This window comes from Medicago truncatula, chromosome 4 (assembly GCF_003473485.1).
Source record: "Medicago truncatula cultivar Jemalong A17 chromosome 4, MtrunA17r5.0-ANR, whole genome shotgun sequence".
Classification (NCBI taxonomy): domain Eukaryota; kingdom Viridiplantae; phylum Streptophyta; class Magnoliopsida; order Fabales; family Fabaceae; genus Medicago; species Medicago truncatula.
The window spans coordinates 64,711,173-64,726,963 of record NC_053045.1 but is presented as its reverse complement, the minus strand read 5'-3'; the positions used below and the strand labels follow the sequence as shown (position 1 = coordinate 64,726,963).

Sequence of the window (15,791 nt, the reverse complement as noted above, 5' to 3'; positions counted from 1 at the left end):
TTCGAAATTATTATTATGATTTTTAAAAAAATCAGATTTTTTAATAATTTTCGAAATTATATATTCAGATTTTAAAAAATTATATAATTTTATATTTTTTTCATATTTCAAAAAATTATATTTTTAATTTTTTTTTTATTTTTCAAAATTATTTTCAGATTTTTAAATTTTTAAAAATAAGCCAGGGGTATTTTTGTCAATTCCCATGCCATTTTGCTAATTTGATGACGTGGCAGTGATTATCCGGGAAGAGGGACGAACTTTCAAATGATTAGTAATTACAGGGGCAAAATGGAAGGATTAGTAAGTTCATGGATGAAAAATCAAACGGCCTATAATTACAGGGATGAAAAGCATATTTAAGCCTTTTTTTTATATATTGTATAAAATATATGATTGTTGTTGACGTCATTACAAAGATAAAAATTTAGATCATATATTTTTTTTATATATTGTTGGTGTCATTTAAATAGATAAAGATGGTCAATTTAGTACTCCATCTGTTTTAAAATGAGTGTCACTTTAGCAAAAAAAAAATTGTTTCAAAATGAATGTCACTTTACATTTCCAATACAACTTTAATTTTTTTTCTTCCAACTTTTCTCTCACACAATTTTCAATGTAATGTTAAGTTTGTATTTTTCTTATAAAGCAAGGATAATTTAGTAAAAGTGTTATGTCTAATGATTTCATTCAATTCCTTAATCTGTGTGCAATTGGTTAAAGCGACACTCATTTTAAAACGGAGGGAGTATTTTTTAGTGGTGGCCGGAGTTTGAACCTTGCACCTTTCATATATCCTGCACTGTCTCTACCAACTGAGTTAAACTCACGAAGACATGGTTAATTTAGTTTGTTATAATTTGAATGCAACAAACTTTTTGTTTTTACTTTTAATCAAAATTTTATAAAATCGTTCATACTTTTCAAACGTTTACATAATAAAAATAACGGGAAGACATATTCTCGTTAGTTTAAATAAAAAAGGTCTTGTAACGAGTGCCCCAGATGCAACTCTTTAAGGATTCCAAATTTAGAAAATATTTCTCCGTTTCAAAATGAGTGTCGCTTTAGCAAAAAAAAAAATTGTTTTAAAATGAATGTCACTTTCAGTTTAATAACTTTTTCTTTTCAATTGTACATTCCAATTAATGCTCATTCCAAAATATTACTTTTAAAACTAACAATAGTTAATAAGGATAATTTGGTAAAATAACCATTTTTTTTATTGGTGGTTCATTCTCTTTCTTTTAAAACGGAGAGAGTAAATTTTTTTTTTGGTCAGGTAGCCTAACGGCTAGAGAAATTCACCTTAAAGGTGAATAAGTGGGGTGTTCGAGGTTCGAACCCCGACCCCTGCATATAAATGCATTATCCCTTTACCATGTGAGCCTAAGCTCACGGGGACAAATTCAAATGTTACAATTTTTAATAAAGTCAAATGTTACAAATTCCAATACATTGGTGGTAGTAAAAAAAAGGTCAAATGCATCTAAAGGTCCTTTAAGTTTTTTCGTTTTTCCCAAAATCGTCATTTAAGTTTCAAAAGTCCCAAAGTGACCCTTTAAGTTTCAAAAGTCCCAAACAAGTCTTTTTAGTTTTTGAATCGTTTCAAAGAAGTCATTTTAGAGGATGATGATGATGATGATTCAGATAATAGCAACAAAGAGCATTATCCACCATTTGTCATGCCTAAAAAGATGACTAATTTTAAGTGGGTGTCAGGAGCCAGATTTGGTACCAAAGATATGTTATCTACAATAGGACTTGTTTGAAACGATTCAAAAACTAAAAAGATTTGTTTGGAATCTTTGAAACTTAAAAAGACCACTTTAAAAAAAATGAAAAACTTAAACCCTTTAGATACATCTGACAAAAAAAAACAAAACTTCCGATGCATTGATTACCATTTTTATTTTTATTTTTAAATATGGATTTTATTTTTGGTAACGGAATATGAGAGAAAAGAGTGGGTGGAGGCGGTTTTATTATCTGAGAAAGGTATAAGCATTTAGTAGGAGTAGGATTCGAATAATCGTAAAGAGAGAATAAAATATTAAAAAAAAAAAAGAAGAAAGAAAGCAAAGCAGAGGTGAGTGAGGGAAAAATCGAGGAAGAAGGAATGAGTGCCACTGCTACTCTAACTCCAAACTTGTTTGGGGGTTACTACACCACCAATACCATCATCGCTTCATCTTCATATCTATTCTATCCACATCCACATTTTTATTCTTCTTTCAACAAGGACAAGCCAAACCCTAATTTCAATGCCTTCTCCTCCACTTTGTCTGCGTCTCTCTCGCCCAAACCCAAACAATCCCTCTCAACACGGACAACGGTATCTCTCTCTCTCTCTCATACTCTTACTCTTTTTTTATTTTGAATTTTAATGTATTACTAGCAACATCCACACACTTCCCAATCCTATTATTGTTTGTTATATTACAGTGTCATTATGGACATAATAACATGAATAGAGATCAAGATCCCGATTACCAATTCCAGAATGGTCCAGGCTTATTTGATTCCGATGAAGAACGCACTCAAATTCCAACCCAGGTTCAAACTATGGTCGAAGGTTCAGGTTCCATCAGGGTATCCGACTACAACCCTGCTCCTGATGTTGATTATCTACAGGTCTCTTTCTATTTTCTGTTATTTTGTTTTTTTATCCAACTCCTCCAACAGCGTTCACTTGTGATATTATTTCATTTCTATTAACTTAATTTATTATTACTGTTCTTCACATATTCTGTTGGGGGAAATATTTTACACCTGCATATTAAATGTTTTTTTTTGTAACCGCAAAATATTCTGATGCAAAAATACTATCCATCATCTTCATCATCCCTGCAGAACTAATTGCTAATGTAACACTGATACACTAATTTATACAATTGGGAATTTTCCTTTTGCTCATTTTCTTTATCACCCCCTGTATCCTCCTTTTTCTCATAGTGTATTCATCATGTCTTGTAGTTTCGGATTTTCTTTTGTTTGATATTCAATCGGTAGAAAAGAAAATCAGAGAATCAATGACTTTTATGTTTTGATCATAAGAAAAAAAAAAAAAAAACCGAGAATCAGTAGATCACGTCCTTGATAGGTGTGTGGGGCTATGTTTATTTACAAAATTATTCTTTTGTTAATACTAGTTTAAAATAGTAGAAAATGGGTTTTTAGTCAATACTAAGTGGGTATAGGTTACTAACTTACTCCTTAATGTTTTTAGGTAGGAGTAAGTTATCAGCCTCCTATATTGTGTGTCTGTAGGTGTGTGTTTGTTATTGTGGACGCTTTCCCCCTGCCACATCGCCATTGACCATATTTTTATGACGGATTTTTGGCTTGCCCCTATGAATCGCAGCCATTGACATAGCACTGCACTTGTTTTTGACTTGACAATGCCTTTTCACACAATCATCAAATATTCATTATCTATAATGGTTACAATCTTGAAAGCAACCTCAGTTGTCTGCTGGACATTAAGTTGTGCAGTAATTAAATTGATTTGTTGCAGGAGTTATTGGCTATTCAACAACAAGGACCTAGAGCTATTGGCTTTTTTGGAACACGGAACATGGGATTCATGCACCAGGAACTAATTGAGATTCTTAGCTATGCCATGGTTATAACTGTAAGAGATGCTGCTTGCTTGTAGAGCACAAGTGATGCCGTACAAGCTCTATGATTTTTGTTGACAATCCCTATGACTATGTTTCACAACTTAGGTTGCAAATTTTTCTTTGTAGAAAAACCACATATACACATCTGGAGCATCTGGGACCAATGCAGCTGTTATTCGGGGTGCTTTAAGAGCAGAGAAACCTGAGTTGCTTACAGTTATATTACCCCAAAGTTTAAGCAAACAGCCTCCAGAGAGTCAGGAGCTGTTATCCAAGGTAAAGTTTACATTTGAAAGTTTTTGTACAATATCTTTAAGGTTTGAATTTTAAAGTGTTCTCGTAATCTATTTTACATAGGATTATTTTAACTTTGTGGTAGGATCGTTTGCTGAACATCTGTCCTTTTTCTCTTCCTGTTTGTGATATTTTATTCTCAATGAAGAAAAGATGTTCATATTTTTTATAGTCTGCTCTATATGTATTATTAGTTATAACGACTGGGATAAAGGCAGGTAAAAATAAGAGAGTTCAACAAAAAGTAGAATATGATAGAGACATGATAAAGTCTTATTCTACCTGGTGTTTAATGCACATGCAGTAACAAACTAAATATATTATTCTACTATATATTTGAGATAAACCAAATAATGATATACTAGTATATAGCTAAAATTCTCCTTGTTATAAATGTATATTTAATTTATTAAATAATTTAAATTTGAATTAATTTTATATTCTTAATATTAATTCTAGTTTTAATTTTAAGTATTTTTTTATTTCTATATTTTTTTATATTCTTAAATTTAAATTATTTCTATATTTTGATCCGTTTTAATATTCTTATAATGATATGTAACAAAAATAAGATTATATAAAAATAATTACTCTTGTGTTAAAATTAAACATACATTTTAAAATTTAATCATAATTTTTTATATTAAATTAAAGTCAATATATTTATAATGTTAAATATCAATTTTTTATTTAAAACATGTTTATGAAATTATTGGATAAGAAGAACAAAACAAAAATTACGAAGACCAATGCAATTATTTAATGTTATAAATTTGATAGGTACCAAATATGGCCCTATATTTAAGGATGTGCATTTCCTTAGTGCTTATCGTATGGTTCTTAAATAAATTAACCATGATTTCCTCAAATCCATAATTTTCTCAAAGTTTGTTATAACCAAGGAAAGTGTATTTTTAGTTGAGAACCATACAAAAAGCACCTAAGGAAATGTACCTGAGTTTTCAATTATCTTTAATGCTCGTAGGGAATAGGGATCATTCACGTATATAGAAAAAATTCATTCATTTATTTATTTTTTGACAATGATGCATTTTTTTAAATATAAAATAAGGGCATAAAAGTAAATTAAGCAACCGATGCATCTTAACATGTGTGAATTTTTCTTATATTTGGGACTTCAAAAAATTCCAATATTTTCCTTATATATGGGATTGGAGGGAGTATTTTATAATGGTGAATTTGGAAATCATTTTCTTATCTTGGTTTTTAGTCTGGCCTCCACCACGGAACAAAATTTAACTAGAGAAACATGATTAACTAACATTTGATGATGTTGGGTTAAGATATGATATCTTATGTCAATATTTTTGGTCCTTTTTATAAGAAACATTGACCAATTTTCAATTGTATTAGACGCTCTTAGCTCAGTTGGTAAGGACAATGCATAATATATGCAAGGTCCGAGGTTCAAACCCCGGCCACCACAAAAAAAAAAGCTAAATTTCATTTGTGCCCTTAATTATTATTAGAGAGAATACTAAAAGCAAGTTTGTGGAATTAAGAGTAATTAATATAGGGGTATACATGAAATAAATTTAAATTTATAGGAATATTAAATGAAAATAACTATTTTTAATGTGTTTCCTTGGTCTAGATGATTTATGTATTTTACTTCTTCCTTTAAAAAAAAAAATGTATTTTGCTTCATATATTGGGTTTTTTAACGTGTCCTCGCCCCTCGGAGCACTATTAAGGAATCAAAGAAAAATTGTTGATTATAGTCATAATTATAATTATTCTCTCTATTTAATATCATAATACAGTTTCCTTTGATTATTATTTTTACTTATTTTGAGAGATCCCCTTTTGTATATATTTGTACATCTCTTTTGTGCAATGCATGTTGATAATTCTAAATCAATGTAGTCAAACACGAGATCCTGATAAAGTATGATCAGGAGGGGGATAGAAGATCGTAACTTGACCGTAATACAATTTGTAAGATCCTACCTAAGGGTAAAATTGCACTTATATGTATAATGCACACACACACACACACACACAAACGTAAGCATAAAAATCATCATACATGAACAACATAACCTCTAAATCTCATCATCAAAGTTAATTAAAAAATTCATAACCGTCATTCCCTAAGTTCACAACACCCAAGTATTCATAAGTAACTCAAAAGACTAAGTTCATAATAAGTAACTGAAATTACACAGGAGGGGCAAAGGAGTGTGTTATACTTGTTATGGATCATATTCAACGTGGAACACATGTAAAAGATTGTTTTGGATTGAGATTTCCATGACAAAAGTGGATCAGAAGGCAACAGATTCTTATGAGAATTTAAAGGGGAAGGAAAACAAGATATGAGAATTTAAAGGGGAAGGAAAATAAGATGAACCTGAAGAGTAATTGATAGAACTTGACCATTACCAGTGAAACTATGGTTTGGTCCTTCAAAAAGAGCAATCTGTTAATATTCTGTGAAGCTCGAGATAGGGTGCCAATTTTGTGAGTTGCTGTAATTGGCAACCAGGGTTTGATGTTTCTGTTGCATGAGATCATTGTTATTGGAAAAAACTTGAGGTTGCTGTGGGCAAAATTGCTGGAGGAGGTTGTCCATAGGACTATAGTGACAGGTGGCTCTCCCTTGAGGTACGGGAGGGTTGAACAGCATGTTAAAATGATGATAGCTAACTCCAGCTATGTGGCTGAACTTGAAGCAGACCTGCTATTGCAGAGTTATAATGACCTGCACAGCCACGACTAGAATGGCCATAATTTGATAAGGAGTTGGGCTGATTTGACGAGAATATGGAATCAACTCTGGCTGAGCAATACTTGCTTGTGGTGGACGATGGCTGATTATTGAGAAAGATTAATAGCGGGGCATTAGAAATTTTTTTCTGCATCTCTTGATGCAAGTTTTGTGGGCCAACATTAGGGCGTCAATTCATCCACACTGATAGGCTCAAACTTGCTATTGGCAAAGCATTCAGAGACTCATTCTTGTAGTAGACGTTTAAGGATGATATCAAAACCAACAACGGCTTTGACTTATAAAAGGAACTCTAAAATGGAGTGCCTTCCAAAGTGTTATTGCATAGTTTTGTATGCAATTGATGAGCTTTTGCTCATGTTCGCGCATGAAAATATGTATGAATCATCTCTGAGTTCTTATGGGGGCACAAATCCAATTACACTAGTCAAAATAGCATTGTAAAGTGACAGCTGTAACCAAGAAGGCAGAAACTGGTCTTGTTGTCCATTATTTATATGGTTTATGGAATCAACTCTGGCTGAGCAATACTTGCTTGTGGTGGACGGTGGCTGATTGTTGAGAAAGATTAATAGAAGGGCATTAGAAAAAAAATTCTGCATCTTTCGATGCAAGTTTTGTGGGCCAACATTAGGGCGCCAATTCATCCACATTGATAGAGTCAAACATGCTACTAGCAAAGCATTCAGAGACTCATTCTTGTTGTAGACGCTAAAGGATGATATCAAAACCAACGATGGCTTTGACTTATAAAAGGAACTCTAAAATGGAGTTACCTTCCAAAGTGTTGTGGCATAGTTTTGTATGCAATTGATGAGCTTTTGCTCATTTTCGTGCATGAAAATATGTATGAATCATCTCTGAGTTCTTATAGGGGCACAGAATTACACTAGTCAAAATAGCACTATAAAGTGACAGCTGTAACCAAGGCAGAAACTGGTCTTGTAAGACAGGCTTCATTATATTTTCTATATCTTGTCTTCTGTCACCTCATAGTGGTGAAAACAAAAATATTTTATAACATGTTCTGCAATTCTTATAAAAAAAAAAAAAAACTATTCAACCATTGGTCCATGGAAGGAAGTTATGATCATTGTGCTTCTCATACGATCATGTGAAAAAAATTGGTTGGGGGCAGAATGTAAAACAGAAGTTGCAGAAATTTATTTTAGGTGTTTTAATTGAAGAGGCAATGGTGCCACAACCTCCAGCGAAGGTAGAACGTGTGAAGCCATCGGAGATCTCCAGCTCTAACACCATATTAGTTTTCATGCAAACTGAAAATAAACTTTGAAAGAAAAATTCTGAGTTCAATCTGAACATTTTGTATTACACATAATCAATCAACGAGGTACATGTGATTTATAGTAGAGTAACAGTTACTATAGTTGCAACCAACTGGTAACCAGAAGTTGTAAAATAGTTACCAGATATTATAGAAAATATTAAAATAGAAGACCCTAGATTTATGAAAATGGAGCGACGACGACGAAACCTGGAGCTAAAATGATAGTTAATATAATACTCTTCTTAAAATTTGGGTTGGGTCTAACTCAACAATTGCAATATCGGCTTGTAAGCGGAGGGATGTTTTCCACTTATAAACACATTTTTAGGTCATACTCATTTCATCCAACGTGGGAGTCTCAACACAGATGCCTAGGACTAGACATCTAGAGTGTGACATGAGTAGCCCAATGGTGGGTGGCCCAACGAATCTTGAATAATATTGATACGTCTTAAAATTTGGGTTGGGTTTAATTTAACTCACACAGAACTGGCTTGTAAGGCGAGAGATGGCACACACTTCTAAACACATTTTCATACCATACTTCATCCAATGTGGGGATCGGAAAAACTCTATTACACCCTTTGCAAGGTCAACGAGTTTGGGAGACTGCAGAAGGCTCACACACGCACAGACACACTAAGCTTGGAGCACAAACCAAGAAATCTGGTAGGGAAGAGGTGTGGTAAGAATATCACCCATTGTTCTTGAGCTAAAACATGAACTACTGCAAGTTGCTTGAAGCTAAGCTGAATGCTAATAATCTGCTGATACTATATCACCCTACATAATACTCCAATTTGTCAGTTTTACTCGTCTACTTTGTCTAACTCTTGACTTTTGCTTTTGTTAGAATTTGTTCATTTTTGTACCAATTTTGATATAAGAACTCAGACTCTTGACTTTCTCTTTTATGTTTTAAATCTCTTTTTAGTCTGGATTTATTCTCTTAGTAGATATAGATTTTTTTTACAAACCACCTGGTAATCAAAAACCCCCTTTCATGTCTATTTATTTACCTTTTTATCTGGACTGCTGTACTGAACCAGATGAACTCTAATGCCTGCTATAAAAATTTAGGTTTCATTCTGCTTTGTCTCCTAGTTTGTATATATTGTACCGTTCTCGATCCAAAACTGGATTTATCTCTTTTTGCATTGGTATGCCGCGATTTTTCTTTGGCATGAACTCTTCAGGTCCTTTAGACATTGGTTATGCCCTATGCTCTTTTGTGGTTTTGGCACTCGTGAATAGAAGCTATGGTCTGTGTTGAATTACTTCATCTTTGCTGTTCTCTGGTGTTTACGACAGCCGTGGCTGGAAATAGGCATGGCTGGGTAGAGAAAGTGCAGAACAACAAAGAATGCAGACCAGAGCATGTTTGTTTGTGATTATGGGTATTTCTTTGTTAGACCTACAGAGAAACACATGTTCTGTTACATCTCAATTTCAGTTGCTTTCTTTTGTTGCCTTGCTGTGAGGATGTCTTGTTCTCTTTCTTTTTACTCTCCTTCCTCCCTGAATATACTCTACGTGCAAACACACCTTTAATGTTCCCTTTTCTTTAAGTAGGGTACGGTGTTCCAAATAACCTCAGACTAGATTGTATTGTAAAATACTCAAATCCATATTCTGGTTGAAGTTCTTAAGCTCCCTATATATGGAGAAAAATAACCTTGCACATGGATAAATGACACTTCTTAAGGGTTGTGCTGTGCACAAGATTCCCCGTATTATGGTCGAATTTATAATCATTAGTTGTGATTCCAATGATTTTGTTGAATGTGCAGGTGAAAAATGTGATAGAGAAGCCCTATAACGATCATCTACCTCTTTTAGAAGCCAGCAGGTTTATACTACTAGCCTTTTCTTGCTGTCTTTTATTTTGGAGTGATTATAATTTCACAGGCTTTACACTCACAAACCCCGTCTTAGACTCTCGTGCAAGGGCAAGAGCTTTGTCCTGCTGTAACTTTTTCTGAATAGTCCATGAGTCTCTCACTGTTGAGTATGTAAGGGATTTCTTAGTTTAATGTTTGTGCATTTAGCTTTACTCATGGAAAAAAGAAATAAAACTGAAAGAGCTCGTGCAAGGGCAAGAGCTTTGTCCTGCTGTAACTTTTTCTGAATAGTCCATGAGTCTCTCACTGTTGAGTATGTAAGGGATTTCTTAGTTTAATGTTTGTGCATTTAGCTTTATTCATGGACAAAAGAAATAAAACTGAAAGAAGGGATCTTCTAATTAGGAAAAGATCATATGTGTGGCATATTTTAATACTTAATTGTTTCTTATCAGTGGCATTTAACACTTTTTCTCTTGGATTATTATTTTTTTCTTTCATGTGTAACAATTCACTTAACTATATATGATTCTCTTCCTCAATTCGTAATTTAATAAATGCATTGTTATTTATTTGAGGTAAAATTGGCACAAAAAAGTCCCGTGAGCATAGCTCAATTGGTAGGACAATGCATTATTATATGCAGGGGCCGGGGTTCGAACCACAGACACCCCACTTATTCACTTTAAAAAGTGAATTCTAGCCACTAGGCTACCTGACAAAAAAAAAAAAAAAATTGGCATAAAAAATTTAATGTTTAATTCACAGTCTAAAACTTCCCAAGTATGAAAATTTTTGTATGTTAAAACATTACATAAGAAATTGGGGCAGTATAATATGGGTATGATACCAATTTAGAGAATCAATGGCATAGAACATATCACTGTATGATATTGTAATACATTCCGTTTGTTAGTTACTTATATTATATTGTTTGGAAAAAAAATTTGTTTTCTAATCCAAAAGTGCATGATTGTTTTGCACGTTTAGTCTAATGTAAATTGGATAAATAAGCTCGGTATTGGTTGCAAGTTGCTACTGCAACCAGATTGTATTTAGTATTTTGAGCAAACTATGTTGTCATAGCAGCTTGTAAGATTATGACATTATTTTCTCCACCATTGTTTCAATTTCAGGCTATGTAATATGGATATCATTTCACACGTCCAGCAAGTCATCTGCTTTGCTTTCCATGACAGTAGGTTGCTCATGGAAACTTGTCAAGAAGCAAAAAATTTGCGGAAAATTGTGACTCTCTTCTACCTTGACTGAGGCAATTTTTATCCCTGTGTACACATTATTTCTGTGCCTAATGTGGGGATTGGGAGGGTAATGCTTATTTTTTTGTTTGTAATTATCACTTTATGCGAAATGTCATATTGCTTTACTTGCCTCTTTGAAGTTTAGTTAGAAAGGTAATTTAACCACGTTCTAGGAGAATGGTAGAATGGTTGTAGATTTCATTTTAAAACGTAGGACGTTGTCACTCCTACATAACTACTGAAAACTCTATTTTTGGAAGTGTGCATTTGTGTTACACAAACCGATTCCAAGCACACTTTTGAACAGTTAATTTATTTTTTATTTTTTTTATATATTCACACATTTGAACCGATGGTGCGAGTGAGAGAAATAGCACCCTAAAACATTTAATTTATTTTTGAAAGTTAGAAATTTGTTGTGTTAAGAAACTCATTAAATAAGAACAATAATAGAGATGGAGGATATAAAGAGAGAAGATACAATATTCTATTATTCTCTTGTTCTATTTTCTGTTGCAAAGGAGCCATATTTATGGGAAAATACAAGGATGAGCCAGTTATATGGGTCAATGATATGACTCAATAATAACTAATGAATATCCACTTACAATATTCATATCACTCTCCTTTTGATATTTATCGATGGAATGTCTCATTAAAACTTAATTTGTGTAAACCGCCTCCTTGTTGAAGGGGAAAAGAGAATATAGCACATTTATTTCTCTTACTCGTAATGGTTTAATATCAAAGATATAATTAATTAAAAAAATTAAATTACCAAATTATAAATATTTAAATATTAATTGATATAAATTTTATTATGAATTAAAAATGCTCTTTTATGTAAATTTACATTTGTTAGCTAGTTGAACCGTTAATTTTACCAAATATTTAATTAGCTTATAAGCTATCAGCTATCTGCTATTTTTACCAAGTAGAACTTAAATTAATTTGGGGGTTTTCATGATAAAGAGAGAGGAGGACTAAATAGAGAAAATAAAATGGAAGAAGATAAAGAAAGAGAGAAGAATAAAATTTGTTTTTTTCCTTCAAAAATAAAATTTGTTTTTGTTAATGTAAATGGAAAGGAGACGGAGAGAGAGACAAAAATTAATATGGATTTTTTGTTGTTAAAGAAAGTGAGAAGAAAAAATCTAGATTTTTTGTTGAAGAAGGAGGTGACAAGATGAAGAAATCTAGGTTTTGGTTGAAGGAGAGAAAAAGAATGAAGAAAATTTTATTTTAAAAATAATAATATTTTAAATAAATAAATAGTAAAATAATGAAATTATTGACATGTCATTGCTACGTCAACATTTTTAATAAAAAAATAGAAAAAGGATTACCTTGTGCACTTTGTAAAAGAAAAATGACCTAAATAATATAACAGTCATTTGAAGAAATTTTGACAAAACACTAACATTTTCTTATAAAAATGAAATATTAACAATGTACTTTCTAGGGATGACAATTGGCATCCATGGAGTACTGATAGTATATGATAGTCTCCGTCCCATTGGATAAATATGATATTTGTGTCTGTTCCATACCCGCATGGGTACCTACTTCGAGGGTATTAAGGTATCCATGGGTACCCATGAATTTTTGAATTTATTTTGTACATAAATCATACAAAATTCATACAAAAAACTTCAACTTTTAAACATCCATACATAAATCATACAAAATTCATGATTCTTACATAATTCGTACAAAATCTTGAAGTAAAATAAAAGCATAAAAACATCCAAATTTCATATGTATAAGAGAAAGTTGACACAAGAGAAAAGTTGATGTATAATCGTAGAGTGAGTAAACTAAACTAGAGTTTTTTGAGACCTCAAACTCATATAATATATATATATATATATATATATATATATATTAATAATTTACTTAATTTAATATCGGGTATGTGTATCCATACGCGAGCACGAATATCATCAAATCCATGTCCGTATCCATAAAAATAATAGGTAGTCAAATACTCATGGGTATCCGAAGACATCAATATTTTTGTCACCCCTGGTACTTTCTTTCCTCCTTAAAAATAAAAGGAAGTACTCTATTTTCTTTCATTTTGGTCTTTGACCATACTACTTCTATTTCATTTTTATAGGAGTAGTTTACAAAAAAAGTTATATCTTTAAATATAAGATCATATGCAATTTTTTTAAATGCATTGATTACTATTTTAATTTTATAACTCAATAATATTTTCTTAATAATACCGTATTTTTTTTAAACTACTAAGGTAAAAAGGACAGAGGGGAGGAGTTGTTATTCAGACTTGCCACGTTAGCAAACAATATTTTGATTATTAGAAAACAATATCGAGAAAAAGATATTGAAGAAGGTTTGAGAAAATGGGGCAGGAAAGCAAAGAGCCGTGCAAGAAAGAGGCTTGTAACATTCAAGCTTGCCTCTCCAAGAACAACTTTCTCCCCCAAAAGTATGTTTTTGTTTGTTTCGATTTTATTTATTTAATTTGTGTTTGCATATAGTGATTTGATACCGATTTTGACTGTGATGTATAGAAAAATCCCTAATAATATAATTGGATTGAAGATGTTGATTATATCCATAACGAAGGCTACCTATTTGATTTGATTTCTCCTATGTATGTATTGTATATTAATGTTAATATAATTGGGTTAGAAGATCAATTACCTCTTCATTCCTGTCAGACTGTTAATTAAATAACTGACATAGTTAATTATAAGTTGGAATTAATCAATCTCTTAATGAATTGTAACGCCCTCTGTCCCAATGGCTTCTGCATATCCACCATTAAACCCTCACCACGCGTCTATTCCGGCATAACCAACGCCCGAGACTGTTTTCGCACTCCATCTTGGAAAAGTTAGAAAACTTTCTTCTGCGGCGCCTCATGAAAGGTGTTTGGTTTTGCATTAAAACAACCACGGACATCACAATTGTGCTGAAAAACTCTCTTCGTGGTGACTGGTGAGATCAGAACTTCCTTGTGTTAGAAACAAACAACTAATACCTCTTTATACTACTAATTCATGTCAATTACTATACATCACAACTAGTGTGAATCTAATTCAATAAGACTGTTACCAAATGATGCAAATGTCAGACGGTGAACAGTGGTATCATCTGAATGGCTATGCGGAACACAACGCCAATATTGGAAACTGGAATTTTTTTGTAAGCAAATATTGGTAAAGTTAGTGGTTATGTTAATTTTTGGAATTGAACTTGGAATGGATCTCGTGCTTAAAACTTCTTGAGTGTCCCTTAATTCACCAACCAAGCTATCTTTACAAAACATTGTTGAAACAAAACTGTTGGACTGAGTTGCTGTCTGAAGTTTCTTATAATACTGCTAGGTGCCTTAAAGTTATTGAATTGCTGGACTCTTGCTGCTCAAGATGCGATTATAATTCAACTCACTGTGCTTCGCTCTCTGGACTATTGAAGCAAAATTCCAAGTAAGTGATGAATTATACTTTCATTTTTCACTATTTCAGATTCATACCGATGACCGGCTTGCATATTTTTGTTTTGTCTGCAGATTACGAGACTCGGCCAAGTAATTGGATAAGTAGTTGAGGTGTAGGAAAAAACAATGACTAATTTCAATCAAGTATTATCTTAGTTTTAAAAATTATGTGTAACTTCTGATAATGATAAAATTTAGATTAAGAAAGGGAAACCTCAATGTTAGGTAGGGAGATTCACCAGCAATTGTGAATTTAAGTTTTGCTTACCGATTGTGGAATTTCATATTAGAACCCAAGTCACAGTAGATGTGAGCATAAGCTCTAACGATTTGTGCCTTTTTTTTTATTTGAATTCTTAACGATAGTTATATGAATAATTTGATCAAAGTTTCGTCGTGGTGTGGTGTACTTGTATTTAGAAAAGACGAAGGACAAGAGGTGATGACAATATTTTATGAATTGCAAAGGGAAGATGTTACACCCACCCATTATTTTTACATTCTCACCCATTATATTTTACAGCCATTGAAAGGACCGAAGCTTGGATCAGGATTAAGCCCTAGTCAAAGACCTCATAAGCATAAACTTTTTTTTTCAATGCTACTAGTTACAAACCTGTGCTTCGCACGGGTTGAATAACGTATCTCGTAAAAAAATTATTTCAAAGGAAAAATAAGCAAATTAAGAAAAGTTGCACAAACATTAGAAATATTTATCAATTATTTATGAAAGTCTTACCAGGTCTTGTTTCATGAAAAAAAAACATATATTTTGTTCATGAGACCAGGAAAACATCATAATAATTAAGATGAAACTAATTGGAACCAATGAAGGAACCAAGAATGTGCAAATTACGATTATATATTAGCCCAAATTATAAAAGCAAGTGCTACTGTCATAGAGTTACGAAAAAAGGATTAACATCAATATTCGCATCACACAAAATGAAGGAAAGAAACAGTATTCCCACATCAAGATAGTTTTGGATTATAGTTAAGGCGATTTGTCAAAGTGGCGGATGTTGAACAACGAAGATCTATTTGGGAACAACTTGAACGTGCATGTTTTTAGGTGGTTGTTCAAGATTAAAGATTAGTTTACCACCTATCTCTAACGCACATTCTTGGCAAAAGTTGAACCATTGGTCACCTAAGTATTTTTCATGATTTGCTCTCTCTGCAGTAATCAAGCAACACTTATACCTCGTTTGAGTTTGGTCATCAATGAGTGTCATCGTTTTCCGTTTTCCCTTTAGAAC

General features: G+C 32.5%; 2 protein-coding genes across 5 annotated transcripts; both read left to right on the top strand.

Annotated features, from left to right (window-relative positions):
- Positions 1 to 2,024: 2,024 nt before the first annotated feature.
- LOC25494385 (uncharacterized) lies at positions 2,025 to 11,374 on the top strand. Its single transcript, XM_024782850.2, has 6 exons — positions 2,025 to 2,338; positions 2,449 to 2,637; positions 3,521 to 3,637; positions 3,753 to 3,902; positions 9,751 to 9,809; positions 10,938 to 11,374. The coding sequence occupies exons 1-6, from the start codon at positions 2,123 to 2,125 to the stop codon at positions 11,071 to 11,073; spliced, it is 867 nt and encodes a 288-aa protein (XP_024638618.1). The 5' UTR covers positions 2,025 to 2,122; the 3' UTR covers positions 11,074 to 11,374.
- A 1,985-nt stretch (positions 11,375 to 13,359) lies between these two features.
- Positions 13,360 to 14,924, top strand: LOC25494384 (cx9C motif-containing protein 4). 4 transcript variants are annotated; one of them, XR_003011157.2, is made up of 3 exons: positions 13,389 to 13,515; positions 14,401 to 14,521; positions 14,605 to 14,924. XR_003011157.2 is itself a non-coding variant. In XM_024781477.2 (2 exons), the coding sequence occupies exons 1-2, from the start codon at positions 13,430 to 13,432 to the stop codon at positions 14,523 to 14,525; spliced, it is 192 nt and encodes a 63-aa protein (XP_024637245.1). In that variant the 5' UTR covers positions 13,360 to 13,429. The 4 variants fall into 4 exon arrangements, 1 of the variants encoding a protein (XP_024637245.1); XR_003011156.2 differs by having other exon boundaries at positions 13,475 to 13,515; positions 14,420 to 14,521; XR_005645603.1 differs by lacking the exon at positions 13,389 to 13,515 and adding an exon at positions 13,536 to 14,030 and having other exon boundaries at positions 14,420 to 14,521.
- The last annotated feature ends 867 nt before the right edge of the window (positions 14,925 to 15,791 follow it).